At 47.5% G+C, this 21,308-nt stretch overlaps 1 protein-coding gene across 1 annotated transcript in view; it reads right to left on the bottom strand.

The window, feature by feature from the left end:
• LOC119449029 (uncharacterized) overlaps positions 1–20,853 on the bottom strand; it is a 198,601-nt gene extending 177,748 nt beyond the window's left edge. The window contains exon 1 of the mRNA XM_049666616.1: positions 20,731–20,853. Coding sequence (XP_049522573.1) covers positions 20,731–20,853 — 123 coding nt within the window. The remainder of the gene's footprint in view (positions 1–20,730) is intronic.
• Positions 20,854–21,308: the final 455 nt, after the last annotated feature.

Genomic DNA, 21,308 nt, shown 5'->3' on the forward strand with positions numbered 1-21,308 from the left:
GAGTCCCACCTGGGATGAATGTGGTGGCACTCAACGGCCACGTGCGCTGCAAAGACCCTTTCTTGCGTTTGTTAGAAGCCACGGATTGCTGGGGCTACCCAGTATAAAGACTCTTTCCTGCCGTTGTTAGAAGCCATCGCTCGGCGCTAGCCAGTATGAAGGTGCGTCACAATGTAAAAGAAAATAAAGGAGAATTTTTTTTTCATCCTTGCATGAGTGTTTTCCGACATTCCTGAGTGCTTACACGGTAAGCGCGCGGCAAAGCACTTCTGCGCTAGCCGACGCTCCCTTCGTCTCGCAGCCTTACTTTAGCGCGGGCAACGAGCGATCTGTTGAAAGCCCAGTGTAATTAATCAGGCGCACACCAATCTGTGCTCGGAAATGGGAGCTCCGCAAGCACGTAGCGAGCCGCACCAATTCAATCCGGAGGAAAGAGAAAGATCAACGAGCGATCTGTTCAAAGCCCAGTGCGAAAACAAAGCGCACACCAATCTGTGCTCGAAAATGCTAGCGCAAGCACGTAGCGAGCCGCGCCAATCCAATCCAGAGGAAGAAAGAGGAGGGCGAGCGTGCCCTCGTGGTATAACGCGAAACGATTAAACTACACATTAGTCTAATACACATTCAGTGTACAACTTGTAAACTTTAAAACACCTATACCCTACGGTAATGTGACTATCATTGTACTAAATGCATTTATTTGATAACTTGCTTGTGCCTCTAATGCACTCGGTGGAACGACAAACAAGTGAAAGAATGCACGACCATGCACCGACCGTATGATCACGTGAGCCCCAGTTTGTCGACCGCCCATATGGCAACGCCCAAGGGATGATGGCCACTCAGAGCGAATCTAGATAAACCAATGAAACTGGAGGTGTGCCGACGGGCAAACTTTGTCTTGTTACCATTAGTTCTTTCATCTTGGGGCGTCGCCAGAGCTCGTGAAGATCCCGAGTTTCGCCTAACTCGGGACATCCTGCATAGCACCCCTGCTACGGTGCGATCAGCTGTCGGAAATGCAAACTGGGTGTTCGCTCATTCACTGTGCCCAATTCATGCTGCAAAATATGTAACGATAAATGGAAGACGTGTGCGGTAGTTCGGTGCAAAAATAGTGATTCACATATAAAGGAATGGAATCAACCTGTGTCGCCGCTGCTACATAAGGACTGCCTGTGTTTCCGCCCTTCGCGATGCACGGCTTTCCTCGAGGATCAAAAAATATAATTAATCCGCCAGAGGTGTATAGCTAACCTCCAAAGAAAGGACTCCAACTCCGGAACGTTGGCACTTAAGGAGTACCGCTCGTTACAAAAGGAAGTAGCGCCACTTACTGGCAGAGTAAGCTTTTCGCACGTTATCTACACACATCCATGCCTACTCGCACGCAAACTTACGCCCACCCTATCGCCAACGTATCAATAATAAATGAATGGGCAAACACTTGAATCAATGTGCCGAAGCATGAGTGACGGCGACTACATCGACAAGACACGAATGTTTGAAGCTCAACGTTTCGTGACGGTCCACAGAGTAGGCGAGAGACTAGCGATAATAGGTCTTTGCTACAAGCTACTGCAAAGTACAGAACATTTACATTCCAAGCTTTGTGCGCAGCAAGAACAAATCAATTGCAGCAGAGCACACCCACGAGCGACTAGGCTGAAAAAAGATATGGCCGCATGGAGGAACCGAGGAACTTCACTGAGTCAGAAACATGACAAGCCGCTGCTTCAAAATGTTTGCCAAATAAAGAAAGAAGCCCGATTTAATTCGCATGCCGAAAGGTTGGACAGCGTGGAATACATTTGTAGCCCCGCTTTTAGTACAAGCGCCGTATACGCTACTCGCGCCGTTTGGACAAGGTGTAATGAGCTCTGAAAGCACATGCATGTCCTTCGTGTCGTGCTCAAAGCCTACGTCTACGATATGTGTCGAAACGGAGGTTTGCTGCGCCGCACGGGCGCCACGCGCTTGCATTGTAAACGCGGAGACAACTGAGGCACCTGTGGCAAGCAATGGACTCGTCACCATGTGATCAAACATGGCAGCGCCAACGGCAGCGCCGCGTAAGGGTCAATACGTAGAGGCTCTGTATTGGACTTGTTCTGAACGCACCGGTTTCGAGGCGGATGCCTAGATTGCGAACAGTGTCTAGAATTGTTAATGTGATTGCTGTTGCGGAATTATAGATAATAGCACCGTAGTCAAGGTGTTAGCTGATAAGATGTTTAAGCAAGTTCATGATGCATGTCCTACACTATGCCAATTTGTGCGCGACAGAAGTTTTAAACCGTTCGTTCACTTAAGGCATTTTACCCTCAGATAATTGATGAATTAACTTAAGGTTAGAGTTTAAAATGATTGCTAGGAATTTCTGTTCACTGCTCATAGAGAGCTTATCTCGACTAACAGCAATGCTTGTACTGGCGTTACGCTTCTTTTGCTTGTAAAGAGCAGACAAGTGCTATGTTGGGTGTTTACTTTAAACATATTAAATTTTTAAACTTTAAGTTATGTACACCTGAGTGTTATATTGCTTTTCGTGCAGTGCCATGGTGCATTGCATGGTCTCTCAGTTTACTTAATAAAGTTTCGAATTTACACGTTGCTTCACATGTTTACAGCTAAAAACCACAGAGAAAACCTCAGGAAACTACTTGTATTATGACTGAGAAGTCACAACACGAGTATTTGTGTGGTGTCCTGCAGGTTCAATGATGTGGTTTTGTACTATAAATGTAAAATGTCACGCCAGCAAAGCTGAGCATCCACCCTTACATTTAAAACGCTTTTTTTAATGCTAGGCAGTTATGCTGATGAGCACATTCTGCCAGCAAATCTGCTGCACCTTAATTTAAGCGCGATGGAAAGGGAGGTTTGTGCATAGCCAACCTGTTCTGGCGTGCCTGCAGGAATACAGCAGTGCCTGGTGGCACCGTATAGTTCAGGCGCAACAGTGAACAACTAGTAAAGAAATCGACTGATACTAAGCTGACCCATATGTAGGAGTATTATATTACCTAAGCCACATTCAAAGGTGCTTTCAGTGTACTGAAAACCCACAGCTTTGATCTGTCAAGTTATTTTACTACACACAGCGCTGTAATAAAGTCTGTACAATGGTGAGCCATGCAGCAAGGAATCAAAGATTACTTGTGATGTACAGATTTGAATAGTACACGTGAATGCATACCCAATTCACCAGTATTGTTCTCTTCTGGACCAATTTTACGTTTGGTACAGAGGCTGAGTCACTGTGGCCTCCTGACTGCAAATTTCAGTGATCTTTTTCACGGTGCTCATAGGGGTACCATTCATTTCGCTACTTGAATTGTGAATAGATAGATAATAGAGCACAGCAATCTTGCAGTTTTATGCAGAACACCTCGCGCATTATTCACAAAGATGAACCAAAGGAACTATTCGTTGGTTTGTTATGAAAATAAAAAATGGCAATAAATGTTTCCTTACTTTTTGTACGGGCCTGTTTTCCGTCATATGAGCCTTCATTTCATTGTCATGTGCATGTTAAAGCAGCTACTAATTAGGAAAGACAAAAAAACCACTTACTACATCAACCTTTTCACATCACGAGCGATCACTGAGCTCACTGTGAAGCTAAGTCACCTAATGATCTTTGTTTGCTGTCAAACAAAGTACAGGTACTGGCCAGCTGTTTGTTATGGTCTGTATTTTTTAATTTTCCTAAAATCTGGCGGTGCATCTGCTAGCTAGATTGTTGCTGCATAAATACATAGACAACGTGTAGCTAATGCCCAACTCAGTAAAATAACGCGAGTAGAGCTTATCATATGAATCCTGTGTGAACTTTTTTTTCATATATAGAGTGATTGAAATAGAACACGCATGTTTGATGCTGACAGTATCAAATGGTTTCAAGTCTATCATCTTTGCTGCCTTGGCTGAGACGGGGAGCATGCCTATTATTGTACTGCTTAATTTTTGTCCACTTTGGTAATGTGTTTTACATTGTGCAAATGCTGAATTAGGTATACTTGCAGTATAATAAGTAATGAAAAAGCGGATTAGCTAGCCCGCAAAGGACATGATCACATAAAATTTATAAAAGTGTTTTTCACTAAAAGTGAGGCTTCAGCTATGGCGAAGCGATATGTACTCGGTGAACAGCGCAGGTCTTCAACTTCAGGCGATTGCAAGTTTTTGTTCAACATTAACACATAACTCTAATCAAGGCTACCACAATGTCTACCACGGCATCTGGAGACCCTGTTTCACCGGCTTCAACTGAATGTTGCATACATGAACAGTCTTTTTTGCAATGGCCAGTCCACAAAGCCATGTTGTGAGAACTACAAGTGGCGCCGTACAATCTCTAGAGCACATCTTGCTTGAGTGCCCAGCTTAAAGAGACGAGCGACACCAAGATAAAATGAACATGGAAAAGCTCGACCAAGGCCTCTCAAATTGACATGGGTGTTGGGTTCCTGGCCTTGCCCATCAAAACAGCACAAAGCCCTAGACTTATTGCTTTAATGTATTGAGGTTTGCTGTCTAAACTAAGACACGCACATCGTCTCATCAAGACTGTGATCTTATTTTCTTTTGCATTGGCCGACTACCTTCATCACCTCGAACACTTACTCTGCTGCTGATAACATGACCCGAGCTGCATTTTTTTTTTCATTTTTCTTCTGCTTACCCTTTTCTAGGGCCATACTTCTCCTTAGTCCTATTCGCTGCCGAGTAGCATGTAGGCGAAAATATGCTTGCTGAATGAACACTCTGCATTTTCAATAAAGAGCTTTCTCTCTCTCTCTAAGTAGTAAAGGGGCAACAGATTGGCCACCCAAGCTGACAACAAAGAATGTAATTATTTGATTTCACTCGAAATAAGTTGTCTTATCAGCAATACAAATTCATTTTTTTATTTGCTTTCAAATAAATATTCTGCTTGAAAACATCTCATGAGTATGTGTCTGCATAAGATGACCACTATATACGTACATATTGCTTTTATGCCAGTCATAATGAATTGTACAATTGCTGCTTAACCTTCAATTCTTCGCTGCGTAAAGTTAAGCACTCATGCACAACCTTTTTACACACGGTGAGAACTTCATTCATGACTGAGCACATCTTCTAAGGTTTTATTTTGTTTGGAATCCTTACAAGCAGCAAGTATTCAATTTCTAAGAGGCAGGTTTAATGCCGCACTTCGTCTTTGGTGGTTTTATATATGAAAAAAAAGGAAAAGGCATTTCATGCATTCCAGTGCTTTAAGCACACTCTTAAAATTGGCAGAGTGAAAAAAAAAGCATGAACAAGCAAATGCAAGCATATCAGCAAGGTGTACTCGGAGCCTCACACGCGTGCTGAATAGTAAGGAGGGCTGTCTTGTCGACCTACGCAGCTGTATTCCGCGATAGTTGTGCGTGTGTTCCGTGTTCTTGCAAACTGTCACTAGCACTACAGAAACGGCGCCATCGCACCGAACACGGGGATTTAGGTCGAATCACTCGGCGATATTATTGCTTTCGCGTAACGTACGTAGAACGCGGCACGTTGAATGATTCGAGAGGTTTTGCTCAACAAGCCAATGCAGCGCGCACTGACAGTGATCATCTTAGAATACGTCCCATGTTGCGACATGAGGCGATTGCAATACATTTCTAAAAGGTGGCGCAGATAGGATGATTGTGCGGTGTTTCGAACAACGATGACGGCGCCAATGCAACACATGCGGCTGCAGAACAGAATGTGACAGCCTAGAGTCGCATTTTCGCCGTGACGCGGAAACTTGAAGCCGCATCTGCAAAAGTATGCCAGTGTCATCTGCGGTCAAAGGTAGTTTCGAACAAGGATGACGGCGCCAGTGCAACACATGCGGCTGCAGAACAGAATGTGACAGCCGAGAGTCGCATTTTCACCGTGACGCGTAAGTTTGAAGTCCCATCTGCAAAAATGTGCCAGTGTCGTCTGCTGTCAAAGGTATAGTTGCCAACCTTGAACACTTTGCTCCGCCCAATGGTTTTCAGCTGTCAACAGAGCGCGTCGTCCAATCGGAGTGCGCATGCAATCCGCTCGTGCGGATGCAGCGTACACCGACTTTTTCGACATGATCCGCCTTTCGGCCTACCGCCCCAGTCCGCGAGAGAGCGGAGGCGTGCGGAGCGCACGGGCGGATTGAGCGAGTATATATGCCCTTAGCATTGCATTTTATCGCGTTCATCTGCTGTGCCCCAGAAGTAATTTACGAGATTTTGCTCAGCTGTACTAAGTGTACATGAGCCGAACTGGCCACTGCCACAAGCAGCAGCGGGAGCTTGAAGAGGAAGAAGACTCCGCCGCCCGACTGCATACACGCCTCATACATGGCGAGTTTGGGCGGCGGCAATACAGTGTGACGCTACATTGCTTCATTGCTAATCACTGTAATGTCGACATTAATCGTGAGATGAGTTCTGCCACGTTTTCTTTCTTTTTAAAGCAGGTAAGCGAAAATGAGATTGTGTTAACTGTGTAATTTTGCTGTTATCGTAGTAAATGAGTTCAGTCTAGAAGGATTCGCTGATGTCTGCTGCCTGTTTGTATTTATTTCGGTTTGAAGAAACACTTTTGACGGAATGCAAACTTAGATTATGTAAATTTGTTATAGGTTACGACGTCTGTTTCAGCCCGCTAACATCGTTCTTCGTTGGCTTCCAGAGAGCGTTTAGGATTTAAAATTAGCTTTGACCGGTGAGACAAAGTGATCATATGTTGCTTTCCGTCCAGAGCAGTGCTTGACAAGAGGCAGAAAGAAAATGTGAATGAGTCACCAGCTATTTTCGTTTTCCAAATGGCTGGTATTCACGCCTGCACCATTGCAGAGGCTGCGTTTTGTAACGGTTCATTCTTGGTTTCTTATCATAACCGTCGCGCCATGTGGCTCATCCCGGTGATGACAACGACGTCCCAGTCAACGACGAAGGGCTAAATTGTGGAAATTGACAAAATAAAATTACGGTCCAAAGTTCATGGATCCATTGCTGGGAACAGCTCTCAAAATGTTTTCGAAAACACTAGATATTACAATACAGACGCCAAATACTTAAGTTTCTGCCAACAACACCAGATCTAGGGAGAAATCCCGCGAGTTGGATTCACTGGCAAGAGGTCACAAATTGGTGAAGACATACGCAATCTTCACAGGCCTTTTTATACATTTTCAATGTACGCTGGCTACACGGACGTAGAACCAGCACAGCGACCTAACAGACAGATGCGCGCACTATATTTCTGCGCTGGAAATCCCAACTTATACCCTCTTAAGAACGAAATCACTTCGCCGTAGGGACCCGCGCACTTAATGCCTACGAGTGTCTGCTCCCTTCTCTGTAACTTTTTCTGGTGAAGAAAGTATCTCTTCAAGAACTGCGGGCTGGGGCAACCAATACACATCGCGTCACCTGGGCCTGCTATCCAACATCTAAACTCCCCGCGAACTGTACAAATTGTGCTGCTCTAGCATCTACAGCGGATATTTACCACCTCTCGTGGCTCTGCTCAAGGAGGAGGCTGACTGGACAGAGGACACTTAGAGCGACCAGGCTAAGAATGGGTCAAACCGACGCTTATGGACGTTGGACGAAGGACGATAAGTTCACTAAGCGACTAGTGCAACTTCTGCACGAGAAGGATCTCCACGCTGTTTTTTAAACACCCATCTAGCCGCAGATAAGTTGCTCAAAAAAAAAAAAAACTGTCAGTCCTTCCACTGGGGTGGAGATGGAAGACCAGCGAAGCTGTACTAAGGTCGGAATTATGTATTTCCAATTATGACTATTAAGATGTAATGGTGTAATTGGTTATTTGAACTATTAAAGAATGAGAAATAGACATGATCCGGTGGTTTTAATTTATTTAGTGACCACAGGGACCATGGCCTTATGGTCGATACGGTACACCGCCATAGGGTGTACGGCAAAGATTGGCACGTTTTTCATACACACGTCACCAACGCCGCGCGCGTTCGGTGCGAACACGGGCAAAACGCCGCCGCCGTCGACAACAGTTGTGCGCGTTGTTAGTGTGACCGCACACAACCGCTCTCAAAACGCTGGCTACGTGAATTAACGGCTCAACGCCGTTGTCGACACTGTAAGGGCGCGTTCACACTGAGACATTCGGCGTCTGGAGCGGCGCGGAACCCAGTTCGGCGGCGGCGAGATCCACCGGAATAGCCCTTTCCGCGCCGATCACTCCTGGACCGATTTTTGCGGCAGCTGCCGCCGGATTCCCTCACCGCGGGCCAATCGGAGTGCGAGTGAGAAATTCGAAAGATGGCGGCCAAGTCCGACGCGCTCGTCATGTCGCAGTCTTCAAGGCTCGTCGCGACATCGGAAATGCTCATCGAATAGGTGCGTGCCCACCCCATCGTTTTCGACAAGCACCATGTGAAGCACAACGTGACCTGACAAAGTGGCGTGACCCAGCTTCTCGCGGTCTTGCAGGAAGAACCCCCCGCCACCGCTGGCGTCGTTGCTTTGGCGAATGATTCTACGCGTCGTGCATCGCCAGCAAGGTGTATGCCAGCAGGCTTAGCATCATCGTCGTTGCAAGCAGTGACGAAGAGCCACAAAATAAAAACATGCCAACTCTACACGAGAGGAGATAAGTGCGTAGTTTCAATAGAGTGTATAGAAAGGCGGAGTGAGTCCAGCGAACGCCTTGGCAAGCGCCCATAGGCTGAGGCGAACTCACAGGCTGAGTAGCTGTCGTCTGCTCGACGCACCGTCTTTGTTGCGTCGTTCGCATCGTTTCTGTCACGCTTTCTCCATTTAGTTGACTACATTTTGTTGACAAAATCACTGTTTCTATCACCGAGTATGAAAACTAGATGCAGCAGAGTGAAACGCCTGTCAACGTTCCATGCTGCTGCGGGGTAGGGTCTGCGACGCCACAAGGCGTCTGGCCACCGTTCCGGCGGCGCGGTAGGCTAGCAGTATGAACGACGCGAATTTCGGCGGCAGGAGAAATCCGTTCGCTGTAGACGCCGAATTCCCCATTGTGAACGTGCCCTTAGGGGAGAGGCGGGTGAGAGCCCAGAGAGAGTCTGCGGCACAGGCAGCAGAGGCCCGCGGGGCTGTGTGTGAGTGATTCTTAGAAATAGGAGAAAAGTACAGCGCCGTAACTGCCTCTCGGGGGAGGGCACCTCAACAGCGCTGTACAGGGAAGGGGTGAAGGAGAGATAGTGACAGAGTAGAGAGAAAAATCACAGCATATCCACGGGGTGAATGATGATGAGTGGGCGAAGCACCGGAGGGAATCATCGGATCTCCCGCTTAAGGGGACGATAGCACAAACGCGTTAGAAACGTGCAGTACTCTCTAGTAAGGGGGAGCAACCACAGCGTCTTACGCAGCCATTTACACATGCCGGCACGTGCACCGCGTTTGCCGACGCCATCACATGACTGCTGAGAGAGTATACCCCCCGTATTCATAAACGCTCCTCGACTTGAACTTGACTTGCCACGGTCTTGGGCAGCGCGTTCGAAACGCGTTGAAGGTAAGGTGGAGAGGCCACAGCGTCTTACACCAGCTTCTTACACGTGCCGTAACGCGCTAGCACAAACGCGTGAGAAACGCGCTAGAAACGCGGCCTTTCGTTAATGTTGGGTATATATTGCCATCGTAGTGCATGTGTCTATGTGCGCTTCGTGGCGTAGTGGTTAGCGCCGCGCGTTCGGAAGCGAGGGGTCCCTGGTTCGATTCCGCGCTACGGACACAACTTTCGGAACTTTTTTTTCATCAAACGCCGGAAGCGTTCTCCGGAAGCCGGAAGCGGAACCGGAAGTGGAACCGGAAGCGGAAGTCGGCTTCCGGTTATACTATACGTATACATATATATGTATATATGGGTATACATACATATACGGACACACAACGCCATCTATTGAGCAATTCATAAAACTAGACGTGGCTACCTACTACGACGGGGACGAACAGGTGCCGCTATAAGGAGCTTCGCCCCTAAAAATGTATTGCGTATCGCCCGCAGGGCTGCGCGCATACGCCGCAGTGGGTAGGGAGAGCGGGCACGCACACGCACAGTGAAGGGTGCCTCGATGCCCTCCTCGCCCACCACTCCCCTTTCACTGGGAAGTCGCGTTTGCTCTCCGCCGTGCGTTCGTTTCCCGTGATAGCTCGCGTCCCTCGCCCTCGCGCGCTTTCACTCGCACATAAGTCGCGTTTGCTCTCCGCCGTGCGTTCGCGCCCCGTGAAAGCGCGCGTCTCTCGGCCCCGCGCGCTTTCACTCGCACCTACAGCATACGGCCAATGAGAGTTTTTGTAGCGTGAGCTACACGAGCCGAGGTTGAGCAGTTTCACGTGACTCCTGGAGAGACGTGCTGCGCATGCGCGAGGAGCAGTGACGTTACACGGCGCACAGCTGGCGCGCCAGGCATTTGCCCGGCGTTTGATCATTTGCCAGTGTGGTATAGCCATGGAAAAGGAGAGTGAAATTGCTGCTTAGGGGCGCAGAAGAGCGGAGAAGCTTAATTCATCGAATCCCGAAGTAGCTGCCTGGCAATTAGCGGTTGAGCGTAGGAAGAACGAACAGAAGAAGGCTAAACATGCTGCGGACACACCGGAGCAAATGGAGGAACGTCTAGCAAAGCGGCCTCACCAGGAGGCTGAGCGACGTGCCCGACCATCTCAGCAGCAGCAACAACAAGACGCCATCGATGACGTCGAGGCTCGTCGATTGACTGACTATACGGTGGAACTTGGCGAAAGCGCCAGTGCGACTCGGACCTTCGAGACGGACTTCGTAAAGAATCCGTTTGGATATGTGTGCGACCAGGCGCGGATCCAGGGGGGATGTCCGGATGTCCTGACCCCCCCCCCCCCCTCAGATTTCCGCATCGCCCCCTCGTTGACAGGGGGACGGCCCTGTCGCAAAAAAAATATGGCCACCAGCATTCTTCAAAAGTATTTTTCGCGAGTACCAGTGATATCAGCCATGTGGAAGTAAAGCTAGCTCGCTCACAAGCTTAGTTGTATTCCGTCGGGGTGTGGTGTTGCGATGTTGCCGTAGTTATTTTTTCTCATTAACACCTCGACCTCCTGGCGCCGGCGGTGCCTTACTCATCCCTTCGGTTGCGTCGAATGAACGAGGAGACGTCCCTTTTGCCAAGCACGTCGATGTCCGCGCGAGTGCCTTCGCGCCTGATCAACTTAGTTGCCCCTTGGGGTAACAAGAACTACGCATGGGCAACTTTTTTTTTAAACTGTAGCACTCATTGTGATCACAGTTACACGTTGACAATATCCAGTACGAGCGCAGTACGCTACAAGTTTTTCATTGTAACTTCGCAGTTTTATTGCCGTACATAAGGCATAGTAGGGTTAAAGCCGCCGGATCCGTTTATCTGAGTGGGCGTTTTTGCGGAGCAGGGCGAAGCCTCGAGCAGCGGCTGCGAAGTGGGGGAGCGTGACGGCCAACGCCAGCGCTCGGGCCTAGGATGGCGTCGCGTGGTTAGAGAAACGGGAGCAGATGCGCGCCTTGTGTAAAAGCATGGCGTCGCGTGAGAAACAAAACATGAAGACGCTGGCTCGCGCTCTCGGCTACTACGCCGCATCGTTCTTCTTGTAGGTGGCGTCGTGAGTCTTCATACGCGGTGATTCGCATATTGTAAACAACCAGCGTAGTGGTTGCCGCGTTGGAGCTCCAAAGCAAACGAAGGTGTCTCAGCCGAACACATAGAATCTCCTTAAATAAAACAAGGTGTCCCAACAGAACTACAAAGACGGACCCGTGCTTACGCATTTATAACGAACCTGCAACAGATCATCCCAAATTTTATTTTAAGAAAGAATACAGGCTAGATATACCAGGTGTTCAAAATTAAGCTTTATGGTTTTCTTAAAATTAGGCACTGGGAGGCACGTGAAGACCACCTGCGCAAATAAGTCATGCGGCCACGGGGGCACAAAGTGAGATCATAATTATCGCTGTTAGCAGTCGAATTGACTAACATTGAATAATTAACTTTTATTTACTGCAGTAATAAACACGACAGCCTCTAAGTTTTCAATACAAACATACCCACTTACTGCCGTCTAAAAAAATAATTGTTCAATTTTAGTTAATTGGGCTGCTCACAGCGATAATTATCATCTCACTTTGTGCCCCCAGACCACATAACTTATTTGCACAGGTGGTCTTCGTGTGCCTCCCAGTGCCTAATTTTAAGAAAACCATAAAGCTTAGTTTTGAACACCCGGTATTATCAGGCACAGCCGCCAAGCACCTGGCTGTATTGGGTAACGTCCTTTTCCTATAAGCTCGGAAAAACCGATATCTGGTTTCGCTACAGGTCTTCTTCTTTCTGGGGTTTTACGTGCCAAAATGAGTTCTGATTATGAGGCACGCCGTAGTGGAGGGCTCCGGATTAATTTTGACCACCTGGGGTTCTTTAACGTGCACTACAACCCAAGCACACGGGCGTTTTTGCATCGAAATGCGACCGTGTGCCAAGCACACGGGCGTTTTTGCCATCGAAATGCGACCGCCGCGAATCCCGCGATCTCGTGCTCAGCAGCGCAACGCTGTCTGAGCCACCACGGTGGGCTACAGGTGTTGCTCTAGCCGTATAAAACGCGGGTTTATCGTGAGCAGAAACGGTGAATTTCGGTAAATAAGAAAGGCTACTATCATCATCATCATCATTGAGAGAAGCTGACCCCCCTCCCCTCAGAAAAAACCTGGATGCGCCCCTGTGTGCGACGTGTGTGGCACACTGTGGCACATAAAAGACTTGACGCCGGTAAGTAGTGCCATGCGTGAGACGTTGAGTTTAGAGGCGCCGCTTGAGTGGGGTGAAACCGTGGCGCGGGTTTGTACAACGTGCAAGAACTTTCTCGTTAAGCAGAAGATTCCACTCTTTAGCGTTAGCAATGGGTATCGTAGCCCGCCCATGCCACCAGGTCTACCGGTTCTGAACGATGTGGCCGACTTAGCCCACGCTACGTATATCCTGGCATAGCCGAGCAAAGCCACTGCTAATTTTGGTGGGGCGAAGCACCTTAGGGCCGAGCCTTGTCCCTCGTTGTCCATTGTCCGTAGCTCTAGTTTGCACGGCGACCGGTAGGTACGCTGCGGTGCACAAGGGCGTTCGTTCCCGACGCGCGCTCTCTTTCTCTATTGTCCGTAGCTATGGTTTACCGAATGATCCCCGGTGCTTCGCCCACTCATCACCATTCACTTCGCGGATATGCGGCGATATTTTTTCAATTGCCGGACGCGACCATCGAAGAGTGAGCCCTTAACAGCTTCGCTGTAAAAAAAATCTACCTAAGCTTAGGAACGGGATCGATAAAGAAAACACCTAAGAAAGTGAATAATCTAATCACATGTAGACTTGAAGGTGGCAATTTGAGCTATAGCAGTGACTTCCGCTCATTTTCATTTCTCTCGCTTGAGCTATCGTTGATTCTTCTTAACCGGGCTCATTTAAGAGCATCTATGACGCACACTTTCCACTGAACAAAGTGACCACGCCATCAAGGGCGCGAACACCCTGGATGACGTCTGAGTTACTCGTAATGGTTAAGCATAAGAATAGCTTGTACGCACAATTCCTAAAATCGAAGGATGAAAACTTGTTTCACCGATTCAAGAAGTACAGAAATAATCTTACATCGAAGCTCAAGAGGGCTCGGAATGCTTGCTTTATAAATATATTTTGGAGTGCGACTGAACAACGATCGGATGTTATTTGGCGGAAATTGAATTCCTTATTGAAGCCAAATACTCCTGATACTCTGGATAACTTTCAGCAAGCATGAGGGAAAGCCAATTTCTGGCAATTGCTTAGCTGACACTTTTATCAACTTTTTTGATTCAACAAGCTTCTCAATGTAAAATAAATAACGACCAAAATTACATTGAATTCATGAAAGGTGTCGTGCTGTCGAGGAGTCGGAGGAAGACCGAGAGACGTCATGTTTTACAAGAGAACGAAAGATACGTTTATTATTACGCCATGTTTGTCTTCCATCCTCGCGACCCGACTTTAGCCGTCTCAGCTTTCCTAGCGGTGGGGGTCCCAACAGGTATGTGGCGCCCTCTCTGGAAAGTGTCGAGATTTCTCATGACACGACACCTTCCCCTTTTGAAAAGACAAGCCCTCAGCTTGCTCATAGGTTCAGGCGTGGCGGTGGTTTAATGGCTAGCCCACTGCGGGTGGTGTGGTTGGCTTCTTCTGACTAGCCCGTTCCTGCTTGGTTCGATGGTGCAACTTCTGGTACCTCTTGCAGATGTGCTTTTGTGTGACGAACGCTTCCTTTGGCCGTTTGCACAACATAAGATCTCGGTGAATTTGAAACTCCAACGATGGTTCGTTGTTGTTGGCTCCCATGTCTGATTTGGACAACTGTACCTGGCTGTAGCGGTGGCCTGTCTCTTGTTCTACGCCTCCTGTTGTAGTGTTTGGCTTCTCGCTCATGAATGACCGCATTCTTTTGCCAGAACTGATTCTGGTATTCCCACTTGGGCTCAAGTGTTCCAGGCAGAGTAGGAACGTTTGTTTTGAGCTTGCGGCCCATGAGAAGCTCAGCTGGCGAGTAACCCTCGGGTCCAAGTGTAGCTCTGTGGGCAAGAAGGCCTTCCGCAACATTTGTGGATTTGCGGATGATGTTCTTGGCAGTCTGGACAGCTCTCTCAGCTTCGCCATTGCTTTGCGCGTAATGTGGGCTGGAGGTCACATGTCTTACACCCCAACTGCTCATAAATTGCAGGAACTCGAGTGAGCTGTACTGCGGGCCATTGTCGGACCTCAAAATGTCCGGAATGCCATAGCAGCGAACAAATTACTAAGGAACTTCACAACATGTTTGGTTTGTGTTCCACAAAACCCTTCCAGTTCAAAAAATCTTGAGTAGTAGTCAACAGCTACTATGTAGTTCCTCCATTCGTGGTGGAACAAGTCTGTGCCGACCACTTGCCACGGGCGTTCTGGGAGCAGTGTCTGAAGCAACTGTTCATTTGCCACAGGACGGTGCATTGTGCAGGTTGGGCATCTACTCACGTACGTTTCAATGTCCTGGCTGATTGCTGGCCACCACGAAGACTCCCGTGCTCTTGCTCGGCATCTCACAACGCCTTGGTGTCCTGTGTGTAGTCGCTGCAGAACTTCTTTACGTAATGAAGGGGGAAAGACTATCCTTGTGCCCCGAAGTAGGAGTCCCTGTACGACAGACAGTTCATCAGCCACACTTGCATACTTGCGCACCTAAGGTGCCAGCATTTCTGTTTTTTGGCCATTTGATAATGCAGTGGTGCATGACCAGTGATGTCGTTGCATCTTTTTGCAGCTCGACCTTGATCCTGTTCAGCATCTCAGTTGATGCTGGCAGCTGCTCAATGTTCAGAAGTTCATAATCTTCTATGACGGTTGCAAGGTGTTTCCCGGAGAACTGAAGCGATTTACGTGACAAGACATCAACTGTGTGCATGTCCTTTCCTGGTATGTGTGAAATCGTGAAGTCATACTGAAGCACACGCATGCGAAATCGCTGCAGTCGAGGTGTCATTTCGTTATTGCGTTTTGTTGAGAACAAAGGCACCAAGGGTTTGTGATCAGTCTCTATGCTGAACTGCAGACCGAGCACATACATCCTGAAGCGTTTACATGCCCATGTTATGGCAAGTGCCTCCTTCTCCACCTGAGCATACTTTTGCTCTGTCGGTGTCATTGCCCTGGAAGGGTATGCCACTGGCTGCCGCTTGCCATCGTCATTTGTTTGGAGCAGAACAGCCCCGAAGCCATAGGAGGAGGCATCAGCTGATATCGTCAGATGCCTTTGTGGATCGTAGTAGCACAACACTGGTGTTGTCGTCAGGTCATCCTTGACCGGGTCGAAGGCTTCGCGTTGAGTCTGGTGCCAAACCGAAACAGCTTTATCCAGCAGCAGCTCTCGCAATGGTTTTGTCTTCTCGGCCAGTCCCGGGAGAAATTTCGCCAGCTGGTTGACCATGCCCAGGAACGACCTGAGCTCGGTGGTGTTCTCTGGTGCTGGCATCTTTCTGATGGCTTCAGTTTTCTCCTGGTCAGCAGCGATGCCCGCTTCATTAAAGATGCGCGCGAGAAACTTGACTCTTCTTTTTCTGAATTCACACTTGCATGAATTTAGAGTCATTCCTGCGTCCTTGAGACTCTGAAGCAGTGCTGTGAGGTTTGCGTTGTGCTCCGCCTGGTTCTTCCCAAAACCAACGACGACATCGTCCTGGTGACATGTATTCCAGGGAGTCCTTTAAGAATTCGAAGCATTTCTCGCTGAAAGAACTCTGGCGCTGTCGCAATGCCAAAAGGTAATCGCAGGAACTGAAATCTCCCAAACGGCGTGAACATGTGGTCAAGTCCTGGGACTCTGGTGCGAGGGGTGTCTGCCAGTAGCCACAATTAGCATCGAGCTTTCTGAAAACTTTTGCATTGGCCAGCTTCGCCAAGTTTTCTTCAACTGTAGGCATGATGACCCTTTCCCGGATCAGCTGGCGGTTCAATTCAGTGTAGTCAATGCAGATTCTGATCTCTCCATTCTGTTTCAATGCAATGACCATAGGTGCACCCAGGGTGTCACATGGTAAACCTGCTGGATCACTCCCAGATCCTTCCTTCTCTGTAGTTCTTGTTCGACTTTAGGCTGGAGTGGAACAGCCACTCGTCGAGGCGTTGCCACTGCATAAGGCGTAGAATTTGCTTTGAGTGTCACCTTGTTGACAGTTTTCATTTTACCAAGTCCTGTGAAGAGTTGGCAGAACTCTGGTCTTGCCTTGGGGGACACCATGGTTCTTGCTGCGGTTTGTTTGTTGGCCTCAACTGCCTCCAGCTGTAACAGTATGTCGAGAGCACTGGCACGAGAGGCTGGTCGTCCCAATAGAGCTGTTTGCAAGCCTTCCACTACAAAAACCTGTTGCTGAACAGACTTGCCTTGCCATGCAATTGTTGCATCAACATTCCCTTTGTTTTGATGGGTGTTCTGCTAGGTCTGAAAAGTCTTTTGTCGGGAGTTTTCAGAGTCTGCATGCGGAGGCTGTCATACTGCGAAGCAGGTATTGCACTCACGTCTGCTCCTGTGTCGACTTTGAACCGAACAGGACGACTGTTCACAAGTGCAATGATGAACCAATGTTCGAGAGTGTCTGCCTCGCTGACCTCACCAAGAGCCACTTCCTCCGCGTTTACTGTCCCTAATTTCCTGGTGCTGGACCCAAACGCCCTTTACCCTGTCGGTTGCTAGCGTCCCGACAAGCATACTGTTGCACAGTGACCAGTTTTCCCACAGTTGTTGCACAGTTTTCCGAAGGCTGGACACTGCTTCTTGGAGTGCTGCTGTGTACTGCCGCACCACTTGCTCAAATTTCGTCCCGCGAAGTGCACCGCTGGAGGTTGGTTGACCCGTGTACTTAGATTTAGGTGCACGTTAAAGAACCCCAGGTGGTCCAAATTTCCGGAGTCCCCCACTACGGCGTGCCTCATAATCAGATCGTGGTTTTGGCGCGTGAAACCTCATATTTTTTTTGCTGGTTTCCGCTGCGCGCCTCCATGGTTCCGGCGTTCTTGTGACCGTCGCAGCTCCTCGACCGCAGCACCGTGTTCCGTTCTGTCGCGTAGCTCGTTCTGTTGCTTTTTCACGATTTCGGAGTTCCGTGCAATTTTTCATTGCCGACTGAAGTGTGAGTTTCGAGTCTAGTTGCAGCTTTTCCATTAGACCGAGGTCCAAAAGTGCTACAACCAACCGGTCACGAATGAGATCGTCTTTCAGTGAACCGTATTCACACGTTTCCGCGAGCTTGTGCAGGTCTGTGATAAACGATTCGACCGACTCGTTCGCTTTCTGCTTTCGGCGATTGAACTTGGCCCTCTCGAAAATGACGTTTGAGCACGGTATGAAGTGTCCCTCGAACATGCTTTTCACTGTGGCGCAGTTCGCGAGGTCGGCGGCTGTCAGGCTTAGTGACACCAATACGTCTTCGGCTTCCTTACCCATCGCGTTTACGGACGTGTTCACCTGTGTTTCTACATCACGAAGGTGAAGTCCAAACACAATGCGATAGTGTTCCCACCTTGCGACCCAACGTTTCCAGTCATTTGGGTCTCGGAAATCCAACTTCTCGGCAGTTAGACAGCGAACGGGTTGAAAAAGTTCGCGCCATTTTGCCGGCCCGCTGCAGCTGCTTGTTGAGCGTCGTTTTCCCTTGCGTCTGGCATGTTGGTCGTTTCGTGGCTCTCAACGGGTGCTAGGCGACCTCTTGTTCACCGCTGCCACCATGTCGTGTTTGTCGAGGGGTTGGAGGAAGACCCAGAGACTTCAGGTTTTACAAGAGAATGAACGATACGTTTATTATTGCGCCATGTTTGTTTTCCATACTCGCGAGCCGCCCCAGCCTTCCTAACGGTGGAGGTCCCAACAGGTATGTGGGGCCCTCTCTGGAAAGCGTCGAGAGTTCTCATGACACGACAAAAGGAGGCAGCAGTCCAACATCACTTTTCTTTGGTCCCGCCAACTGCGCAGAAGTTTTCTCGTGCCTGATTGCTATAAAAGATAGTAAGTCAGTAGATGCAAGTGGCCTTCAAATAGCGCCCATTAAACATGTTCTGCATTTCATATGCCCGGCTATCACACACATTTATAATATGATATTGATATGCACATAAACAGCATTAATATCTGATATCCACATAAACAGCATTAATAACTAAAAAAGAAATAGTAATAGAAACGTTTCAAATTAAGGCAATAGTTGCACGAATATACATAGACTTTACCAAAGCTTTTGATTTAATAAACCAGGGAATTCTGCTAAATCAACTTGAATCCTACGGTGTCCGCGGTAAAGCCCAAGAGCTTATGAAGTCCTACCTCTCACATAGAGCACAATATGTAGATTTAAAAAAAATCCATCTCTTCAACACAACACATTAGTGCAGGAGTCCCTCAGGGAAGCATTTTGGGGCCGCTCTTGTTCATAGTTTATCTAAATGATATTGCGCATTGTGCAACTGACAGTAAACTTATGTCTGATGCTGATGACACTTCAGTGTTATCCGAGAAATCGGGAAGTGATATCGAAGAGAACGCAAGTAGAACACTAGATGCGTTGAATAAATGGGCGAACGCAAATAGTCTGAAGATCAATTCTAAAAAAAGACAAATATAGTATTATACTTTCCAAAAGGGAAGGCAATATCCAGGCCGCTCAATGTATACTTAAGCCATGATCTTGTAGAGATAGTAGATTCTGTCAGAATCCTTGGCGTCATATTTTCTAAACACTTGACTTGGAATGATCACGTTGATTATATAAGATCAAAAATATCTTCAGCAGTCGGTGTTATGTCGCACCTGCGCGATATTTTTCCTGCTAAAGTTAAGCTGCTGGTTTATAACTATTTCATTCTCTCTCTCTTACAATATTGTAGTACCGTCTGGGGTACTACGGGTATCACTAATTTGTCCAAGTTGCACCTTCGTCAAAAAAGTGCTGTGAGATGCATTGCTGGTGTGCCTTACTGTTTCCCAATACGTGACCGTTTTCAAAATATGAAAAATTACCAGTCTCTGTTTTATACAATTACAGACTTTTAATGAGCTTCAAATCCTCTTCACGAAATGAGGAAAATCATATTGGTCATCTGGCAGAACTTGCAAAAACACCCAAATTCCGCAGACCAGACATAAAAAAATGTTGTTAGTTCTGACACCTACAGCACATTACACCGAGTAATCTATCGCTTATACTCTGCCAGTGTTATTAAATAAGTTAAATCTAGAAATGTTTAACCCTTTAGAGCATTCAAATATGGCTATTAAACAATTTTTTCTGAACAAGTTTATGTGATGATACCGCATGCATTTATAAAATGTTTCTTTCTTTCCCATAGCGATGTTGCTATTTTTTTATCGTAATGAATAGCGCTGTTTCTTACCTAGCGTTTTTTTGTTTGTTTGTGTGAAAAAGTACCTTTTGTCGTTGGTCTGCTGTACTGCTAAGTTGAAAGGTGGGCAGGACTTCTGTCAAGCTTGCGAGCTTTTAGTCCTGTCTCCTTCTCTATTTTAGAGAAAATGAAAGACTGATTGATTGATTCATTTATTCACTTTCGCACATTTTCATTTCTATCGCTTGTCCTATCGTTGGTGCTTCTTAACCGGGCTCTGTTTGATGTGCTAAAGGGCGTTTCGTCCTTCTATAACCTTCGTCTTTCCTTCCGAGTGTAGCTGTCTGTTGCCTTCTTTCGTCGTTGCTCTGAAGAGTGTGCGGGCTAGGCTGGCCCCGAAGGAGCGTCATGCAGGCGTTGACCACGGTGAAAGTGTTTCCAATTTTGTAACCTATGCCTATCCTAACGCTGGCCTATAGAGCTGTGCTTGTGTATTGCCCTGCCTTCAGTAGGCTGACCCGAATATGGTTACCTTCAACGCAGGTAATCAACAAGTTGCCATGTTGCCGCACTTAGGCGAATCTACTTTAGTGGGTAGGGGAATTTGGTAAAATCACACCTGCTGCAGAAGTTTTGGTACCTCCGCTTGTGAGTTATCGTAACTTATACCTTCTTTCGTTTTTCCCTAGAACACTGCGATATCGCTATACCTTAACGGTGTCTACATTTTATTTTGCACGTATACACTAGGCCATTGAGAGGAGCAGAACTGCGGATATTACTCGATAATATAAAAAAGAAGAGAACGGCATGCTTACCAGAGCAATGTTGTCGGGATCCACAAGCAGTCTCTGTCTTGCCAGTGTGTAGAAAGAGCAGACCGGAATTTCAGAGTTTGGGTAGGGCGAGTAGATAACGTTATCTTCAATGCGAATCTTCATATCCGAGGTTAGGGTCGACGCAATCACCCTAGGCAATAAAGAAATGTATATGGAACCCATCACTACATAGCTTTTTATCATCATTTATATTGACTCATGCATTTCGCCATATTTCATACAGAAACACATTTTATATTATTACCGCAGATCAATTTATGGCGGCTCCACTACATCTACTTGTATTGGCATTCATTTTATTTTGCCAATTCGCCACGAGCCACCAGCATAAATATTTCATGGCGTCAGTTTCTTACCTTATTCTAAAGTGAACAATCTCATTTCTGCTTTTGCCACCCTCACAACTTTAGTACTGTTTTAGGCTCTCCCATGCTGAGAACCTTGCCTTCAGCTTTGCATTGTAAGCCACAGATTTGTCAGTACTCGCAGAACACCTCCAGTAGTAAACGTTTTCTGCTCTGGCTTACACATAGAATGCTCGTAACATCGAAGCTGTT

The sequence above is a fragment of the Dermacentor silvarum genome, chromosome 4 (assembly GCF_013339745.2).
Source record: "Dermacentor silvarum isolate Dsil-2018 chromosome 4, BIME_Dsil_1.4, whole genome shotgun sequence".
Classification (NCBI taxonomy): Eukaryota; Metazoa; Arthropoda; class Arachnida; order Ixodida; family Ixodidae; genus Dermacentor; species Dermacentor silvarum.